General features: G+C 43.9%; 1 protein-coding gene across 2 annotated transcripts in view; it reads left to right on the top strand.

Annotated features, from left to right (window-relative positions):
- VDR (vitamin D receptor) overlaps positions 1-16075 on the top strand; it is a 1262566-nt gene that overhangs the window by 307508 nt on the left and 938983 nt on the right. For both annotated transcript variants that reach the window (XR_015309792.1, XM_086964248.1), the window contains exon 3: positions 9730-9860. Coding sequence is in view for 1 of the 2 variants with exons in the window: in XM_086964248.1 (XP_086820374.1) it covers positions 9730-9860 (131 nt within the window). In the remaining variant the exon portion in view is untranslated. The remainder of the gene's footprint in view (positions 1-9729; positions 9861-16075) is intronic.

Raw genomic sequence — 16075 nt, 5'->3', positions numbered from 1 at the left:
CTGAAAAGGAGCACCCGCTCTGACCCTCCTAGTCCAAGTATTAAGCCATCTTCGAATCTTGCGTGGGTTGCGCTTGCCAAGGGTTGTTTGCTCCAATCCGGAAGCCGACAGCGAGAGCCTGCGTGGGACAGCTCGTGATCCACTCCTGGACATCCTCGGTGCCCCAGAGTCCACGTGGCAGCGGAGAGAAGCTTCACGACAGCGACCTGAAAGCGCCCGACATTGCCTGGTTCCTTCCTGGTTCCACCCTGGTCACTGCTGAGTGACCCAGACTCTGTCCCCTCTGCTTTCAGATCATCTTTATCTTCGATCCACCCTTGGATCACACCGGACACTTCTCTTCACGACGCCTGCAGCATCTTCATCTCCAGGCACCATCAACCTGCGTGACGAAACCTGACACTACTTTGCACCTGTGCACCCGCTTCCTGTGGGTGAGGTAACTCAGCAACGCCGGTGTTCCTACACTGGTACAAACCTCTAGTGTATGTGTCTAAAGTTTCGTCCTTCTAGGTTAAGCGGAAGTCTCCTTTTGCAGTAACTTTATAACTTTTACGCACCATTGACTTTGCATTGGTGCATGTGTGTGCTTTAAGCGCTGCACCCGAATCCCGCGGGCTTTTCCCGACTTCAGCATTGCTAGTCCCGACTGCTCCCAGCGATGCCCTAGGCCTAACCACTGTTCGATTTGTATCTCTTATACCACTTTTTTAATATATGGTTTGCGTGACCCCTGGGCCTCATCCATAATTGTGCAACTTTTATAATGTTAACTGTGCTTTTGTTTAAACGCTTGTGCCTGTGCACTCATAAAGAGTACAGAGGATTATTCTAGTAATAAATACATATATTTTTATAATATATAACTTGTGTGGTGTCCTTTCATTTGATATTACAGGATTGTGATTGGTAAAACAGCTTGCTTAACACGACCTCTTGAGTTAAGCCTTTAAGGCTGCTTAGTCCATGCTACCCTTAGGATAGCTTGTCTATAAGGTTGACTTACAACCATCACCATAAGGGATTGTTTAGACTGATACGAGGTGCCCCCAGAATTGGAGACCCCATATCTCAGGCCAACTTCTCACAGCTGCCCATATGCACGTTGACCAACTGGAGACACAGATAGCTATCCTTCAACTATTAGCAGACTCTATGATGGGTATAGACTCTAAACTGGAACAGCTAAACGCACTGATACGAAGAGCCCGAAATAATGCGGGCCAAAACTACACCTCCGTAGCACATCTAAGTCGGGAACAGCCTGCAAATATAATCTTGTATCCAAATCACAATCAGATCAACTGTACTTGTGAGCCTTTAATAAAAAAACTCGAGTCTCTGCCTGAAATAATCACTACTTTAATAGAAGATTTAAGGACAAAGTCTCAAACTATACCGCAGAAAACAAGTTCTCCAACTCAATTTCAAACCCAAGAAACTTCCCGAACACCAAAATTAAATCTCAACAACTCAGTCAGTCCTAGTGATAATCATAATAGCTTAAAACAGGATCAACAACGACTTAATGACACAATAAATATTCATCTCGATCAGTCGTCTACCACAATAAGTTCTTCCATGTCTTTAATTGAAACCAAACAAATTCAGAAGGAAGGAACTACGATGTCCAGAAAGAACAAGAAAAAACTGAAGAAATTAATAAAGCAAAAAAAAAGAGCAACGTATTATTGCAATGGCTTGGAACAAACACGAGGGACCCCCCTAGAAATCGGGCGGAGGAGCCAGAAAAATCAACTGACTTGAGTAAAGATATCACTGTAAACCCGAAATCATCTCTAAATTTCACGCAGGAACTATTAGATTCAAAGGAGGATGAAGCACCTAAAAATAGTTGTAATAATAAAAAATCTTACAGTAATCATTTTAACTCAAAATGACAAGTCTATTAAATTCGCTATTAAAAGCCCTTCTGCCGTCACCAGCGGAAAAACTACATCTATCATTGAAGACCGAGGACAAATAAAAATAACTTCTATCACAGAAATTGTACTACCAATAATAGACGGAAAACTAGAGGATGCTGGATCTGACAACAAGACACCCTCCACCCAAGAACTAGCCACGAGGAATAAGCTAACAAGCAACTGCTCCTTGATTCTAAAGCCAATTACTCAAGAAAATCCAGAGTACCTAGGTAATGAAAAACCCCTAGCAGATCGTCCAACCTGTAGCCCCAATCGGGCACAACCACACAAAGTCAATACTAATAATCAAGAGTCTCGTCCCACACAGTTACAGCACAAAAAAGTACTACTATACCCAGAATATGAATCCCAGGGCCACGGGGATATTCTAAACAGAGGAAATATCCTAAAGCTATGCCAGCATCTTCCAGGCTTAGAAAGTGTCAACTCAGCGGACATTGAAACAGTGGCTTTTATAGATCCTGCTATGGGTCAGAAAAATTAGTCAACTCTGGTAACTTTTCTTAACCCAGAACTGGCTGCAACACTATCCAAGAACGTAAAGCAACTGAGCGAATGGGGTATTCAAGCTAGCCTTTATACCACCATCAACTATCCGACCTTTCTAAAAAATACCCCTGACTCCCCATTGACAAACAACATTAGTCCCAACTTAAATTTGGAAGGGAGCAAACAGCAGCTACCCCCGATGCTTCGTGGCCACAGAAAGGAATCAAAAGCAGCACCCTGGATTGATACCCCTCTTCAAGTGATAGCCACAAAAGCAGGTGGACCACGTAAATGCGTATTCAAATCAAACAAATCCCAAGACTGGTAATGGCTTTCCAAGGCCTTAGGGTAGTGCACAGACAATCCAGCACGAAAATGAACCAAAATATGAACAGCCTGTTGCTTAAATATTTGCTCCTGGAACATCCGGGGTCTAACAAAAGAGAAAATAGGCCGATTAACCACAGACCTCCGGAAGTCAAATGATATCTTCGCCATTCAAGAGACCTGGGCCCTGGAGAATACCATCTGGGAAGATTTCACTGTAGCCGAATCCTTTGCTATTCCATCTGCAGCAGGTGGCTATGCATCCGGGGGCGTGCTGATCGCCGTAAAGAATACATTGGTTGCAAAACTAGAGACACTTTATAACGGCAAAGGTGACTTCATTTTCCTCAGCATTGGGATCAAGAGCCATGTTAAGGGAAAAATAAAGCAAAAAATCATCCTCGGCTGCGTCTACCTACATCCCGCAAAAATTTGCCGGGAGACTACTTTAAGCAACTTGCTTCCTATAATAAATAATCTTGAATCTTTATTCCCAAATGACCTGTGACTGATAACGGGTGACTTCAACTCCAACCTAATGGACATTGATCCCACTCAATCCGCTCAAATATCATCAGTAAATGAAGAGTGGGCAATCCCGGAGATAAAGTCCCAATACCAACAGAAGGAACCTAATGGAATAAAATTAGCAACAACATTAAACCAATCCGGCCTGCGCACTCTTAATCGAAGGTTAGCCTCTGATCAACCAGCTGCATATACCCATATATCTTCATTCCGTATGGCTACTTTAAATTATATATGGATATCTCTCACTGCCTTCCATCTGGCGCGCCAGCCCTTGATAATACCATCTTTAGACAGCGATCATGCAATCCTAACATGCAAGATTGCCCTTAGGCAGCAACACCGCCCAATTACTCCCCTGATTGGAAGGGAATCAAACCTCCAGAATGTAAGAAAACTGAGCTGGTCTGAATGGAATCGTGAAGCAATAGAAGCGGAAGTTGATAATCTTCTCTTTGAGCAGCATCTGGATGGCACTGATTACTTGACAGAACTTTCATGGGAAACATGACTGAGTGAATTCAGAGACCAATTAGCATTAAAACTAACAAATAGCCCATCGAAGGACCTTCCGGTCTCAACTACTATGTTAGAGCAAAAACAACTTATAAACTCCACAAAGACTAAATTAAATAAGTTGCAACGAGCCCATGCGAACGACGAAAGCGAATACAAATCCCTGAAGAGTGACATATCAGCTGCCAGAAAAGACTACAGGAAGGCTAGATTCGACCTAGAAAAGACAGGAAGAAGAGCTTCGTTGGGCGACAGTCTTTGAGATAATCAAAACTAAGGACCAAAGGAAATTTTGGAATTGGGTAAATGAGGCAACCAAGGCCACTAAACCACCCACTGCAGCTAATATCTCCCCTGTTGCTTGGGAGAATTATGTTAAACTATTGTACACAGCACCGTACATATCAAATAGCAGCAGTAGTATCCATCTTACGCTCGAACAGCTTATCACTGAGAATGGCACAACCCCCCCATCAAGATAACAACAGAAGAAATGGTAGGAGTCATAAAGAAAATGCGCTCCGGTGCTGCCCCCGGACCCAACGGTATCCCTACGCAAGTGCTCAAAGCCTCCGTACAAAAATGGGCCGCGATACTGACTCCTCTCTTCGAGGATGCAATACTGGGACATTCCATCCCGCCCTCCTGGCAAGGATCCTTCCTTGTACCCTTCCATAAAAAAGGCTCGCGTTCCAACCCCGATAACTATCGGATGATAGCCCTACTTGATGTGGACGGGAAAGCCTACGCAAGTGTCCCCCTAAAAGAACTTAAAAAATGGGTGGAAATGAAAAACCTGATCCCTTTCAGCCAAACTGGTTCCGAAAAGGCTGCCACATCGAGGACAACTTGATCTCCTTAGCCCACCTGATGGAAACAACTCTAGCTGCAAAGGTTAAATCAATGTACCTAGGATTCATTGATTTTCGCAAAGCCTTTGACAGCGTTAGTCGGCCTAAATTGTGGGAAAAACTGGCAAGATGGGGTATCCCACAGGCGCTACTAAACGCACTAATAGCCCTAAACACTGACACCTGGGTTAAAGTCAGAGTAACATCGAAATGGTCTACCTCTAACAAAATTTATACAAATAGAGGCTTAAAACAAGGGTGCACTCTTGCACCATTACTCTTCAATCTGTACCTCGCCGACCTGCCTGAATGGTTGTCCCGATCAAGAGCCTTCCCCCCAGGAATCGGTCAAAGCAAAATCCAAATTCTACAATATGCAGATGACACCATTCTTCTAGATCAAACCCAGATGGGCCTCCAAAGATTGTTCAATTCCCTCACCCAGTACTGCAATAACAATATGCTAGAGATAAACGTTAGTAAAACCAAAGCGATGGCAATTTCTCCCGCGAATACAAAAAAGATCATGTGGTTTATAGAAGGGAAACCACTGGAGACTGTCACTGCATATAAATATCTGGGCGTCTGGATTGATCATAAAGGGAGATGCTCGGTGCACACAACCGAGATGCAGGCAGTGGCTCGTAGTCTACAGGGGGCCTTCATGAGAACGAAGAGCGCTCTGCATTCCCAGGACCTTGTCCCATTGATAAAATGTATCAATGCAAAATTCCTTCCTACAATCTCCTTTGCTGCAATAATTTTTAAAGACAAAATGAACAACTGGCTAGATAGAGCACAATCATCAAGCTATCGCCGGGTCTTTCGACTGCCAAATTCGACTTCCCATGCCCAAATTCGGAAAGAATTTTCCTTATCCTCTATGCGCTGGATTATGGGTGCAAGATACGTCTCATACTGTCTGAAAGCGAAACAAGCTAACCTTCATACGTTGAAGAGCTGCATATGGCTCCTGCTTAACAACCCAACTACATCATGGAATAAATACCTGACATTCTGCCTTAAATCTCTCGAAGCGGGTATATATGGTCCTCTTCCTTGTCCAACAAAACGAAATCGAAGCTTTTAACCAAGCAAGCTAAAATCCTATCAAATCAATCAGACACACAACAGGTTCTTCAGCTTTTTCATGGCGCTTGGGCTGCCAAACTATATGCCCTGAAAAGTCTCCCATCTTATCTCACATCAGCAATGAAGCCGTATATCAAACACCAATTGATGATATTTCGATTTGGCTTAATTCCGCTGAAGGCATATAAGTTTGGCCAAGGATATAAGAAAGAAGCCTCTTCTCAGTGCCGTTTTTGTAACCAGGAAGAGGAAAGCTTAACCCACATTTTGTGCATCTGCCATTGACTTCGGGCGCAAAGAATATTCTGGCTGAGACCAATTTGGCTTCTTTTAGGCATCAGGACTTGTCAAGAAGCGCTCGAGGCATGTATGAGGGGGGACTCGCCACAGTTGGCGACTCGCTTTGTAAAATTCATCACAGAAATTAACTGCTTGTCTCTACCATCTGATCAAACTTGAACTTTTTTCCCACTAAGTGACATTCCCTTGGCTTTTCTGCTTTCCCTTCCCTTTACCTTACCCATCAATTCTATTGTCTATTCTATTTTAATGGTCATTTTTGTATGTGCAGATTGCAATGATTTTAATTAATTGTGCAGTAAAATTTTACTTACTTACCCTCCCTTCGGCTCTGGTTCTGTGTAACGGGATGGCTTCTGGTGTGCACCCTCCCTTGGGCTCTGGTTGCGGCCCGCTACTCCACTCTGCAGCAATGGCGGGGGCCCGAAGATGGCCTGCCCGCGTCCTGCGGGGTCAAAATTGCAGTGCCAGCGCCTCTGTCAGTACCAATGCAGTGCTTTCACTTTAACTACTATTGTTGAAGTGAAAGCGCAATGCAAAATTATACACACTTTTTTTGCCAGCCTGCACCATTCCCCCTTGTCTCCCATTGCACACTCCTTAAAGCTCTATTTGCTTTCTCCCTCCTGCTTTGTATTAAGCGCCCTCCGCCACTAGACACAAACACAACCTTTCCCTTAATGAGGCAGCAATGCCTCTTCTCCTCCGCTGCATTTGCTGCTCTGCCTGAACTCCTCCCTCCACCCCCAGGGGTCTCCCAGCTGCGCCATTGCACGAATCCACCTGCACTTTTGTAAGTATGCATGTCTGTATGCTTGTGTTTTTCACACCACTCGTCAGAACCTTACACTCCGCACACAAAACTTCTCACATGAAACATGCTACTACGTTATACTTCTCCAAGAAAGCATTCAGGTCTGCCTAGACCTGCTGTTTGCAGTGCGAGTGCTGCAAGGCCTCATTAGTGCAGTTGTGTGCTGTACAAATGCTCCATGATCCACCTGAAATCCGAGAACGTGATGCACACAGGTGTTAATCCCAACAAACCTGATGACACGATAATTGTGAGTGTGCGCTTGCATGCCTGCAGACGTGTGTGTCTGAGTGTGCACGTGTGTAGGTATGTAGGAGTGTGTGTGTGTGTGTACTTTTTTAAGTACATGCGTGCGTGTGTTGATGCATTTCCCCTTGGTAATGCTGTATATGTATGTGCATGCTTGCTTAACTGCATGTCTGTGTGCACGTGTGTGTCTGTGTTTGTATGTATCTGCTGGTGCCTGCATGTATGTGTGCATGAGTGTGTGTTTAAATGTTTGCTTGTGTATTTGCATGTATCTGTGTATGAGGCTTCAGCTGGCTGTGTTCCTGAATGTGGGCATGTCTGTGTATGCGTGTTTCTGTGCTTACACGTTTGTGTGCGTCTCTCTGTGCAACTATATTTAGTTGGACGCTTTTTTAATAGCACATAAAAGGCACTGATAGTGGGTGAGAACGCTTTACTGAGAACAATATCTGTGACAATAACTACTACTGAACATATGAAACATTGAGGAGCAGAAAACACAGCAATACAAACAAAATGGGGCTGTTACGCATCTGAACGTGTTGTTATACTGTGTTGTCCTCCTTTGTTTTACCTTTGTCTACTTTGTAATTATTGGTACTTGTTCTATGTAGTGCTTTGAAGCTGATGTCTTGGCATATCAGCACTATATACATTGGATACAAGTATTCTAGTATTAAAAACAACTAAAACATATTCAGTAAGTGAACAAAGCAACATATGTTGTAAAATGTCAAGTTTTTTATAAGCTGTGTTTTATGCCAGAAAGTAATTTTAATTACTTAAAACTGTGCCAATCAGGATTAGTTATTATTTTATTCCAAAAAGGACATTTCTCTTTTTATTTCTTTTTATTATAAGTTTAGTTTAGTTTAGTTTAGTTTGGGATTTATAGAGCGCGTAGCTACCCTAGGGCATCCCAGCGCTAGTAACCAAAGATTCAAAGAAAAAGGGGGAAGCAAGGGAGAGGTGATCAAGGGAAGAGCCAGGTTTTTAGTTGTTTCCGAAAACTAAGGTGATTGTGTTCTCGCCTCAGGGAGAGTGGGAGGGAGTTCCACAATCTGGGGGCGTTGTAAGAGAACAGGCGACCGCCGGTTCTGGCCTTCCTAATTTTTGGGACGCTGGCGAGAGCGAGGGAGTTGGATCTTAGTTGTCTGTTGGACTGGTGCTGTTTCATCAGTGGTCTCAGAATGGGGGGGCCTTCGTCGTGCATTATTCTGTGGGAGATACACAAGGTTTTGAACGTGACCCGTTCTTTCACTGGAAGCCAGTGTAGGCTTCTGAGAGCTGGCTTGGCCGAACACCTTGCTTTAGTTCCAGTCAAGATTCTGGCAGCCGCATTCTGTGCACACTGCAGTCTGTGGACTACAGAGGCTGGTGCCCCCAGATACAGCACATTGCCGTAATCTAGTCTGGAGTTCACCAGCCCCTGCATCAGGAGTTTTCTGGATTGGGGGGGGATCAGATGGAGGATCTTTCGTGACATCTTAATGAGGCCGAAACACGTTCCTGCGGTTTTTCTGGCCTGGGTTTTGAAGCTGAGATCCTTGTCTAGCCAGATACCCAGACTTTTAACTTCGGATTTGGGGGTTGGTGGCTTTCCCATGCATGGTGGCCAGGGAAGGGATGTGGGGATCTTGTTTGGATTTCCCAGGAGAAGTATTTCCGATTTATCTCCGTAATACTACATAAAAACATACACAATGGAGTTCCTTATTTTATTAAGGTGTCGAGGGCATATCTATTGCATAAGTAAACAACTTTGGCATTTACTATACCAATAGCTCCAAATCAGACAAATGCGAGACCTATTGCATTTCCAATGCTTGTTTTCTATTATGGCTGGTATTTTAGAGTTCTTTTTATTGCCATGCATTGCAGAATCCAACTAACCGTGACATTAGCGCATCAATTTGATGTACTTTGAGTACTGCACATGTTTTATATATTTATCTTTTTCTAATGTTGCTGCTTGGCCCGCGATGATGCGAAAACCTTTATGGTATAAATGCCGAAATAAAGTTGTTAAATGTAAATGACTCCTTAGGGGCACTGATGTATTGAAAGCAAGTGGTGCAGTTCCAGTTCCACTATTAATACTTTTTTAATTGTGTTTCAGGATTGCAGCAGTTGCCCACTATATATTTTTACTTGTTTTCAGAAGCAGATTCTCTGCAAGCAAACACTGTTTAACTATGGCTAAAATATTTATAGTTTGGGAAAGCAGTGCGATGTGCCCAGTGTTTAGTCAAATTATTTGTTTGTATGAGTAGTTTATACCGTTCCTTTGGTGAACCAAAATTACAATGTGGGCAGTCACTGAAGTATTTTTGAACGTAAGCTGAACTTGTACATGCATTTTAGGAATGAATCGGACTTTGAAAACATTTTGGGCTGCTTCCTTCGTACAGCATATGTGTTTAAGCATCTCCCAAATGTTGTTTGATTTGTGGTAACACCCCAGCGTTCCCAAAAAATATAAAATAAACAAGCTAGTAAAACGTAAAAATAATGAGTTTCATATTTATTATTGTATGGTTTAGATAGTTTCCTTTTTAGCTTTCTGCTCAGTTTGTTCTTCACTCGTTGTTAAAAAAAATCTATATTTGTGTAGGAGGAGCATGAAAAGGAAGGCAATTTTCACATGTCCATTTAATGGTGATTGCAGAATAACCAAAGATAACAGACGTCACTGTCAATCTTGTCGACTGAAGCGCTGCATTGATATAGGCATGATGAAAGAATGTAAGTATAAAAAGTTTTCTTCCCTATATTAAAAAAAAATCAGGTAAGTGTATGTAGGCTACTTGGTTTACACATAATTATAATAAACTTTGTAGGATGCGCAGCTGATGGCCACACTCCTGCAACACGCTTTGCCAACTTAAACACGCTCCTTCTCTGCTGAGGGACCTGCTACATCATCATTTCCCGTCATTGTCCTAGCCCAGGTAGAATTTTATCTCATAGTTCCCGCACCTACAGTTTCGGAGAGGTTTTTTAGGGCTTTGGTAACTGCGGGCCTGTTGTTCAATGCCCATTCGGATACCCTTTCTTCGCAACAAAGGCTAGATATAGTAACATTAGGATACCTAAAGTACACAACCAACGACTCGCATATATTAAATTACGCTTCACCTCCAGTTTCACTTGCCCATGCTCCCTGCATCTACCGAAGCATAACTGGAGGATGCTCCTTCTCCCACATTGCAGCAGAGACCTGGAACAGTCTCACACACACCTCCCAACCATCACCTCACTTCTGGAATTCTGAATGGTCCTCAAGACCTGGCTGTTCGAATAAACCTCTGGGACCTGCAAGCGCCTGGATATCTTATCTTATGATTAGCCGTGCTTCATAAATTCAGATTGATTGAAACTCTTTTGAGTTTCATTAGCGATTCCTAGTCGGTTGCAGATAGATATGCCTCAATGCATGTTAAGGTAGGGCGTAATTTGCGAACCATTGGGAATCACAGCCATCACAGGGAGGGTGGTCTGCTTAGGTCAGCAGACCACTATGTCTGTGATTGCTTTTTCATAAAGCATTATATATATTTTTCAACCGGATGTCTTTAAAAAGAAAAAATTAAGCTTTGCAATTTCGTTTTTTAACAGTAGGCAGTGGTTTGTGTGACCACTGCCTACTCTTTAGAGATATTTTTATTTATATTTTCAAAGGGTAAGGGGTCCAAAACAACCCCTTCCCCTTTGTGGATGGGTTAACACCATTTTAAACTGGTAGTAAAATATTAGTTTTCCGACCGGAATTCGGTCGCAAAACAATAATGCATACCATACCGATTTGGTATTTGGAAGGGACGCCGTAAAAACGCCCCTTCCAAATACCAAGTGCAAAATGCCATGCAGTAACAAGTTACCGAATCGCATTTTGTACATTTAAAAAAGCAATTTTTCTGGTTGCATAAGGCAAAATTCTGTGAATCGACCCCTTTTCGACCACAAAAATGTTTTGTACATCGGGCCCCAAGTGGCTTGCGAATGAAAATGCAATTTTTGAAGCAATATATTCACTTAATGGTCTTATTGTAAATTGAAAATTTGTAGATGGTCGTAAAAAGAGTTACCTAATACTTATGATTCCACGTTTCAGTTTGAGAACCCCTTAAATTAACTACGACTACTGGGATGAAGGGACAGCTGGCATCCATTCCTACAATTGCTATGCCACATGGTAAATATATTTTTAAAGCAGAACCTGCCCATCGAATAGACAAGCTCACATTTACAAATTAGTGAGGATCATGTCTTTTTCACATCTAATTGTAATTCTTAAAAAATTACAAAAAACAATTCATAAGTGGGAAAGATTTTTTCAACTTCGTAAGGGATTAGATACGTTTTAAATAGATGCTTTGCTGTTGTTTTATGTAAGGCAGTAGCTTTGTGACCGCAGAATACCTTTGTACTAGAGGGCTTTCATGTTTTACCTCCAGCCAGAGTAGGCTGGATGTGAGTAAAGGTTATATGTTCTTATGGTAACATTGGCTTGATTATTATCCAGAGCAGTGCCTTACCTCTGGGCCGATGGTGAGCCAGAGGGAGCAAGTGCTGGTTGCAATTAGTGTTTTCTTGCTGCAAAGCTTGCTTGACCATCATCCAGACCAGATATGGTGTCCCACCACAGAACAATTGCATGCGTCTGTAAATATTTAGTTATTACCTCTTTATTTTTAATTTCAATATGTGTTTTGTGGTTGTGTCTTACCTTTTTATTTTAAGAAGTGAACAGTAAAGGACTACTCTCCTCAGTTGTCTTTTTTAGAAGAAATAAAACGTTTATTTTGAAACAGTATAAATAGATGAAAAGAAGTTGATTGTTGATGTAGTTATTACCAGACTACTTAAATCCTGAGACCCAGGCACATCACCTGCAGCCGCAAACAATTGTTTTATGTTTTTACGTTGCACAGAGTCAGATATTTTATTATGAGCGGTTTATTTTTGAAGGATTTTCCTCTCTCACTTAATTTGGGGTTCCAAACAGGGTGTTTTTCTACATTTACAAAAATGTAAAATTGGGTACCTATACATATGTGTACCATGTGAGAATGTTGCTCTTTTTGTTTAGGTTTTATTAGGTTTTCATTGAAAGATAATCAAGCATTACATTCAGCCCACTCTTGCAACCCCCGGCCCGCGGTACAGGAAATTTAATGGCATATGCAGGCATGAAGGGGATGAGTAGACAAGAAAGTAACAAGAATAACAAAGGCGTATGTACACTCCGCATTCCTCAAGGCTAAAGTAGATCGAACATTCAATCTAGCAAATGTGGAAGTTATATCAATGGTGTGGCGTCAGTGTTGGAAGGATCAGGTGGTTATTGGGTGAGGCGAAGCACCCTCAAATACCTCTCACAGGTCAACTCTCTATACTCATGGAACAGATATCACACACACTGTAGTTTTGTCAAATAAAGACAGTTTCCTGTCTATCACTGACGTTAGTGTTCCCAGGCTCAAGAGGTGCCAGAGTTGGTATAACCTATCTGGTTTTGTTGGTGTATAATCAGTCCCGCACTTAGCCAGGATGACTTGTTTCTCTGCGCAGAGGGCCAGTGTGAGAGCTCGTCTATGTGCCAAGTGCAATGGGTAAGTTAATGCATTAGGAAGGCCCAATAAAATGTAGCTGAGGAAGTGAGGGAGATCACTGTCATATATTTAATTACGGTCCGTTATTATTTCTGACCAGAAAGTTTGTAATTTGGGGCAATGCCATCAGATAAGAAATAGAGTCCACTTATGTCCACAGTGCCTCCAGCACTTGCCATTATTGGCTGACTTCCATCTGGCCAATCGGGAAGAGGTCTAATACCAGTAGTGGGTGATCTTCAATGGTGTCTCCTTTTCCCACACAACAGGCAGAGGTACGTGCCCGGTGTAGGATGTCCGCCCATTCGCTGTGGGAGATGTGCGCTCACATTCCAGTTCCCGTTGATTTTGTGCAGGGGATGGGGCCTTATGTTTGTATGTATTGAGAAATGCATATATGTCTGCTAGTAGGCGCTTGTCTGAAGTAAGAGTTAAGAGCTTTTTTGAATAGAGTGTAAGCTGGTGGGACGCATGCTGTTTTATACGGGGTTGTATGAGCCAATATTTGATGGTGAGGTATTGCCAATTTGCAGATGGAATGATGCCATATTGTGATTGAATTTTAGTAAAGTGTAAGAGCCTGTTTTAGTAAAATACATCGCCTATTCTCTTGCAACCCACTGTTTGCCATGGTGAGATCATTGGTCTGCACATGGCGGTTGGAAAGTCCGGATTATTAAGAATTGGTGTCTGTGGTGAGACATGGGAGGAGAGGTTTTTTGTTAGTTGCACTTTGTCCTATGTGCCCATTGTTGCCCGAATAACCAGGAAAATGTAAACCCCCGCTGGTCTATGTCTCTTAGGAAGCCAGGGAATCTCTCAAATGTATATCCCTGCAATGACTTTATCAATAAAGCACCAATGTTTCTCTATAGTGTATCTGGACTATTCCAACATGTATCGGAGTTGAGAGACTTTATAGTAGTGGACCAAGCGAGGGACTCCCAGTTCCGCCTCTGCCATGGACCAACAGGCAGGTATTGTCTGCAATACATACAATATTTTAGGTAGCAGTGTCATTTTTACCATGGCCAGCCAACACAGCCACGAGATCATGCCTCCCTTCCAGGATTGCAGCTCTGTCTTGAGTGTGGATAAGTGTGATGCATAATTACGCTCCGTTGCGGTCACCAGTGTAGAAAAGATTTGGAGACCCAGATAGGGCACCCCATTCGCTGTCCACGAAAAGGACATTTTTGCTTAGTATAGGTTTTATCTGTCTGTGTGATTTATTTTTATATTTTTTAATTTTATTTTTATGGCGTTTGATATAGTGGGAACTCAACTCGATGGTATCAGAGCCCTTTACATGAGCACCAATTGTGGTACAGACTGGCACATTCATTTTGTTAGGCACAGGGAAATTAAGTGATTTGCCCAGAATTACAGGATGTTGCGCGTCCCTGCTCAGACTCGAACCCTATTCTCCAGCTTCGAGGTTGATCGCTCTAGCCAAGCAGTTGTATATTTTGGAAATTGACTTGACTTAGAACAGTTATAACTGGCCAGACCCCACAATCTTGGAAGAAAGCTGTGGTAGTGCCAATATTCAAAAAGGGAAATGGAAACGATCCGACCTGTTACAGACCGATTTCCCTTATATATGCCACATGAAAGGTGATGGGGAGGGTGATTCTGGCACGCTTGGAGTTATGGGCTGATAATGCTGAACTAATAACACATACTCAATATGGGTTTAGGAAAGGAATGGAAACTGTCGAACAGTGCCTCAACTTGTTGATGATCATGGGCAAGTACAGGAAGGCTAGGGGAGCGTCGATCCACCTGGCTTTCATGGACTTGTCCAGTGCCTTCGACACGGTGTGCAGGAGCAAGTTGTGGGCACTGATGGAAGATATGGGCTTTAGATTAGGGGATTCTTTGGACTGGCCTTTGCCCTACCTGGTGCCATAGGTTTTGTTGCTGCCGTGCTGGGATCAAACTGCGTAGCTGAACCGGCTCCCGTCGCGCCGGAAAATGAAGGAGGCTGCGCGTCCTGTGTGCTGGCCCCGGGACTACATCACCCAGAGTCCCCTGAGGGGCGCCCACCACCTGCGTCACAGTGAAGCACCCGGAGGCGCTTAAAACAACTTCGCGGCGCAGGATTCTTTGGACTGGCCTTTGCCCTACCTGGTGCCATAGGTCTTGTTGCTGCTGTGCTGGGGTCAAACTGCGTAGCTGAACCGGCTCCTGTCTCCATTCGCGCCGGAAAAACGAAGGAGGGTCCGCGTCCTGTGTGCTGGCCCCGGGACTACATCACCCAGAGTCCTCTGAGGGGCGCACACCACCTGCGTCACTGTGAAGCGCCCGGAGGCGCTTAGAACAACTTCGCGCCTCCCGCGGCGCGGGATTCTTTTGACTGGCCTTTGCCCTACCTGGTGCCATAGGTCTTGTTGCTGCCGTGCTGGGGTCAAACTACGTAGCTGAACCTGCTCCCGTCTCCATTCGCGCCGGAAAAACGAAGGGGGCTCCGCGTCCTGTGTGCTGGCCCCGGGCCTACATCACCCAGAGTCCCCTGAGGGGCGCACACCACCTGCGTCACTGTGAAGCGCCCGGAAGCGCTTAAAACAACTTCGCGCCTCCCGTGGCGCGGGACGCGCGCAGGCGCTGCCCGGGTGAAGCCTAGGCCAAGGGAGGGCCCGTCCGCGCCTATTGCAGCCCGGAGGAGGCTGGACTGGGCCACCACCCCTTCAGGACCCACCGGACATTATTTTCACTTCATGGTCAGTGACTTTTTTGTGCCAGTACAGCTATTGTGTTATTGCCTATCTAAGTTGCAGTAGTTGCTCTGTACACGTCATTCAATATGAGTAAAGATTGTCGTGGGGGGTAGGTGGTTCAAGTGTTGTAGGTATGGACGCTTTTCTGACGAGGGCAGCATCTGTTCTAAACAATGAAATCATACTTGCAGAAAGGCGTCTGTCCTTAGAACCTCGTCGCGTTTCATCCGAAGCGCTTGTTGCAGGATCATTGTTAAACTCCAGACCATCTATAGAGCCTTTGCAAAATCTGCTTATTACCCCTCATACAGCTTTCCCAGCCAATCTAACACTCTCTACCAGTGGGTCCACTCTACCTCCCCGTCACCTCCTGCTAAAATTCTTACCAGAAATCAGCACTTGTGTCAAGCTAAGGGTAAGGGCAAGACCCCTGTTTCTGCCCCTGTGTCAAAGAAAAGGAAAGCAGGGGGGTTGCCGCACACTACTCAGCAGGCAAATAAAATTGCTAAGACTAGGGGAGTGGTGCGCGGGAAATCTCAGGGAAATATAGAATCATGTACACCTACTGCTACTGAGAAAATTGTTCAGACATGCGGGTTATCAAGCGACTCTAGTGCTAGTTTAT

Source organism: Lissotriton vulgaris, chromosome 1_1 (assembly GCF_964263255.1).
Source record: "Lissotriton vulgaris chromosome 1_1, aLisVul1.2, whole genome shotgun sequence".
In the NCBI taxonomy this organism is placed as follows: domain Eukaryota; kingdom Metazoa; phylum Chordata; class Amphibia; order Caudata; family Salamandridae; genus Lissotriton; species Lissotriton vulgaris.
Note: the sequence above shows the minus strand (reverse complement) of the source record. Positions and strands in the feature narration are given on the sequence as shown.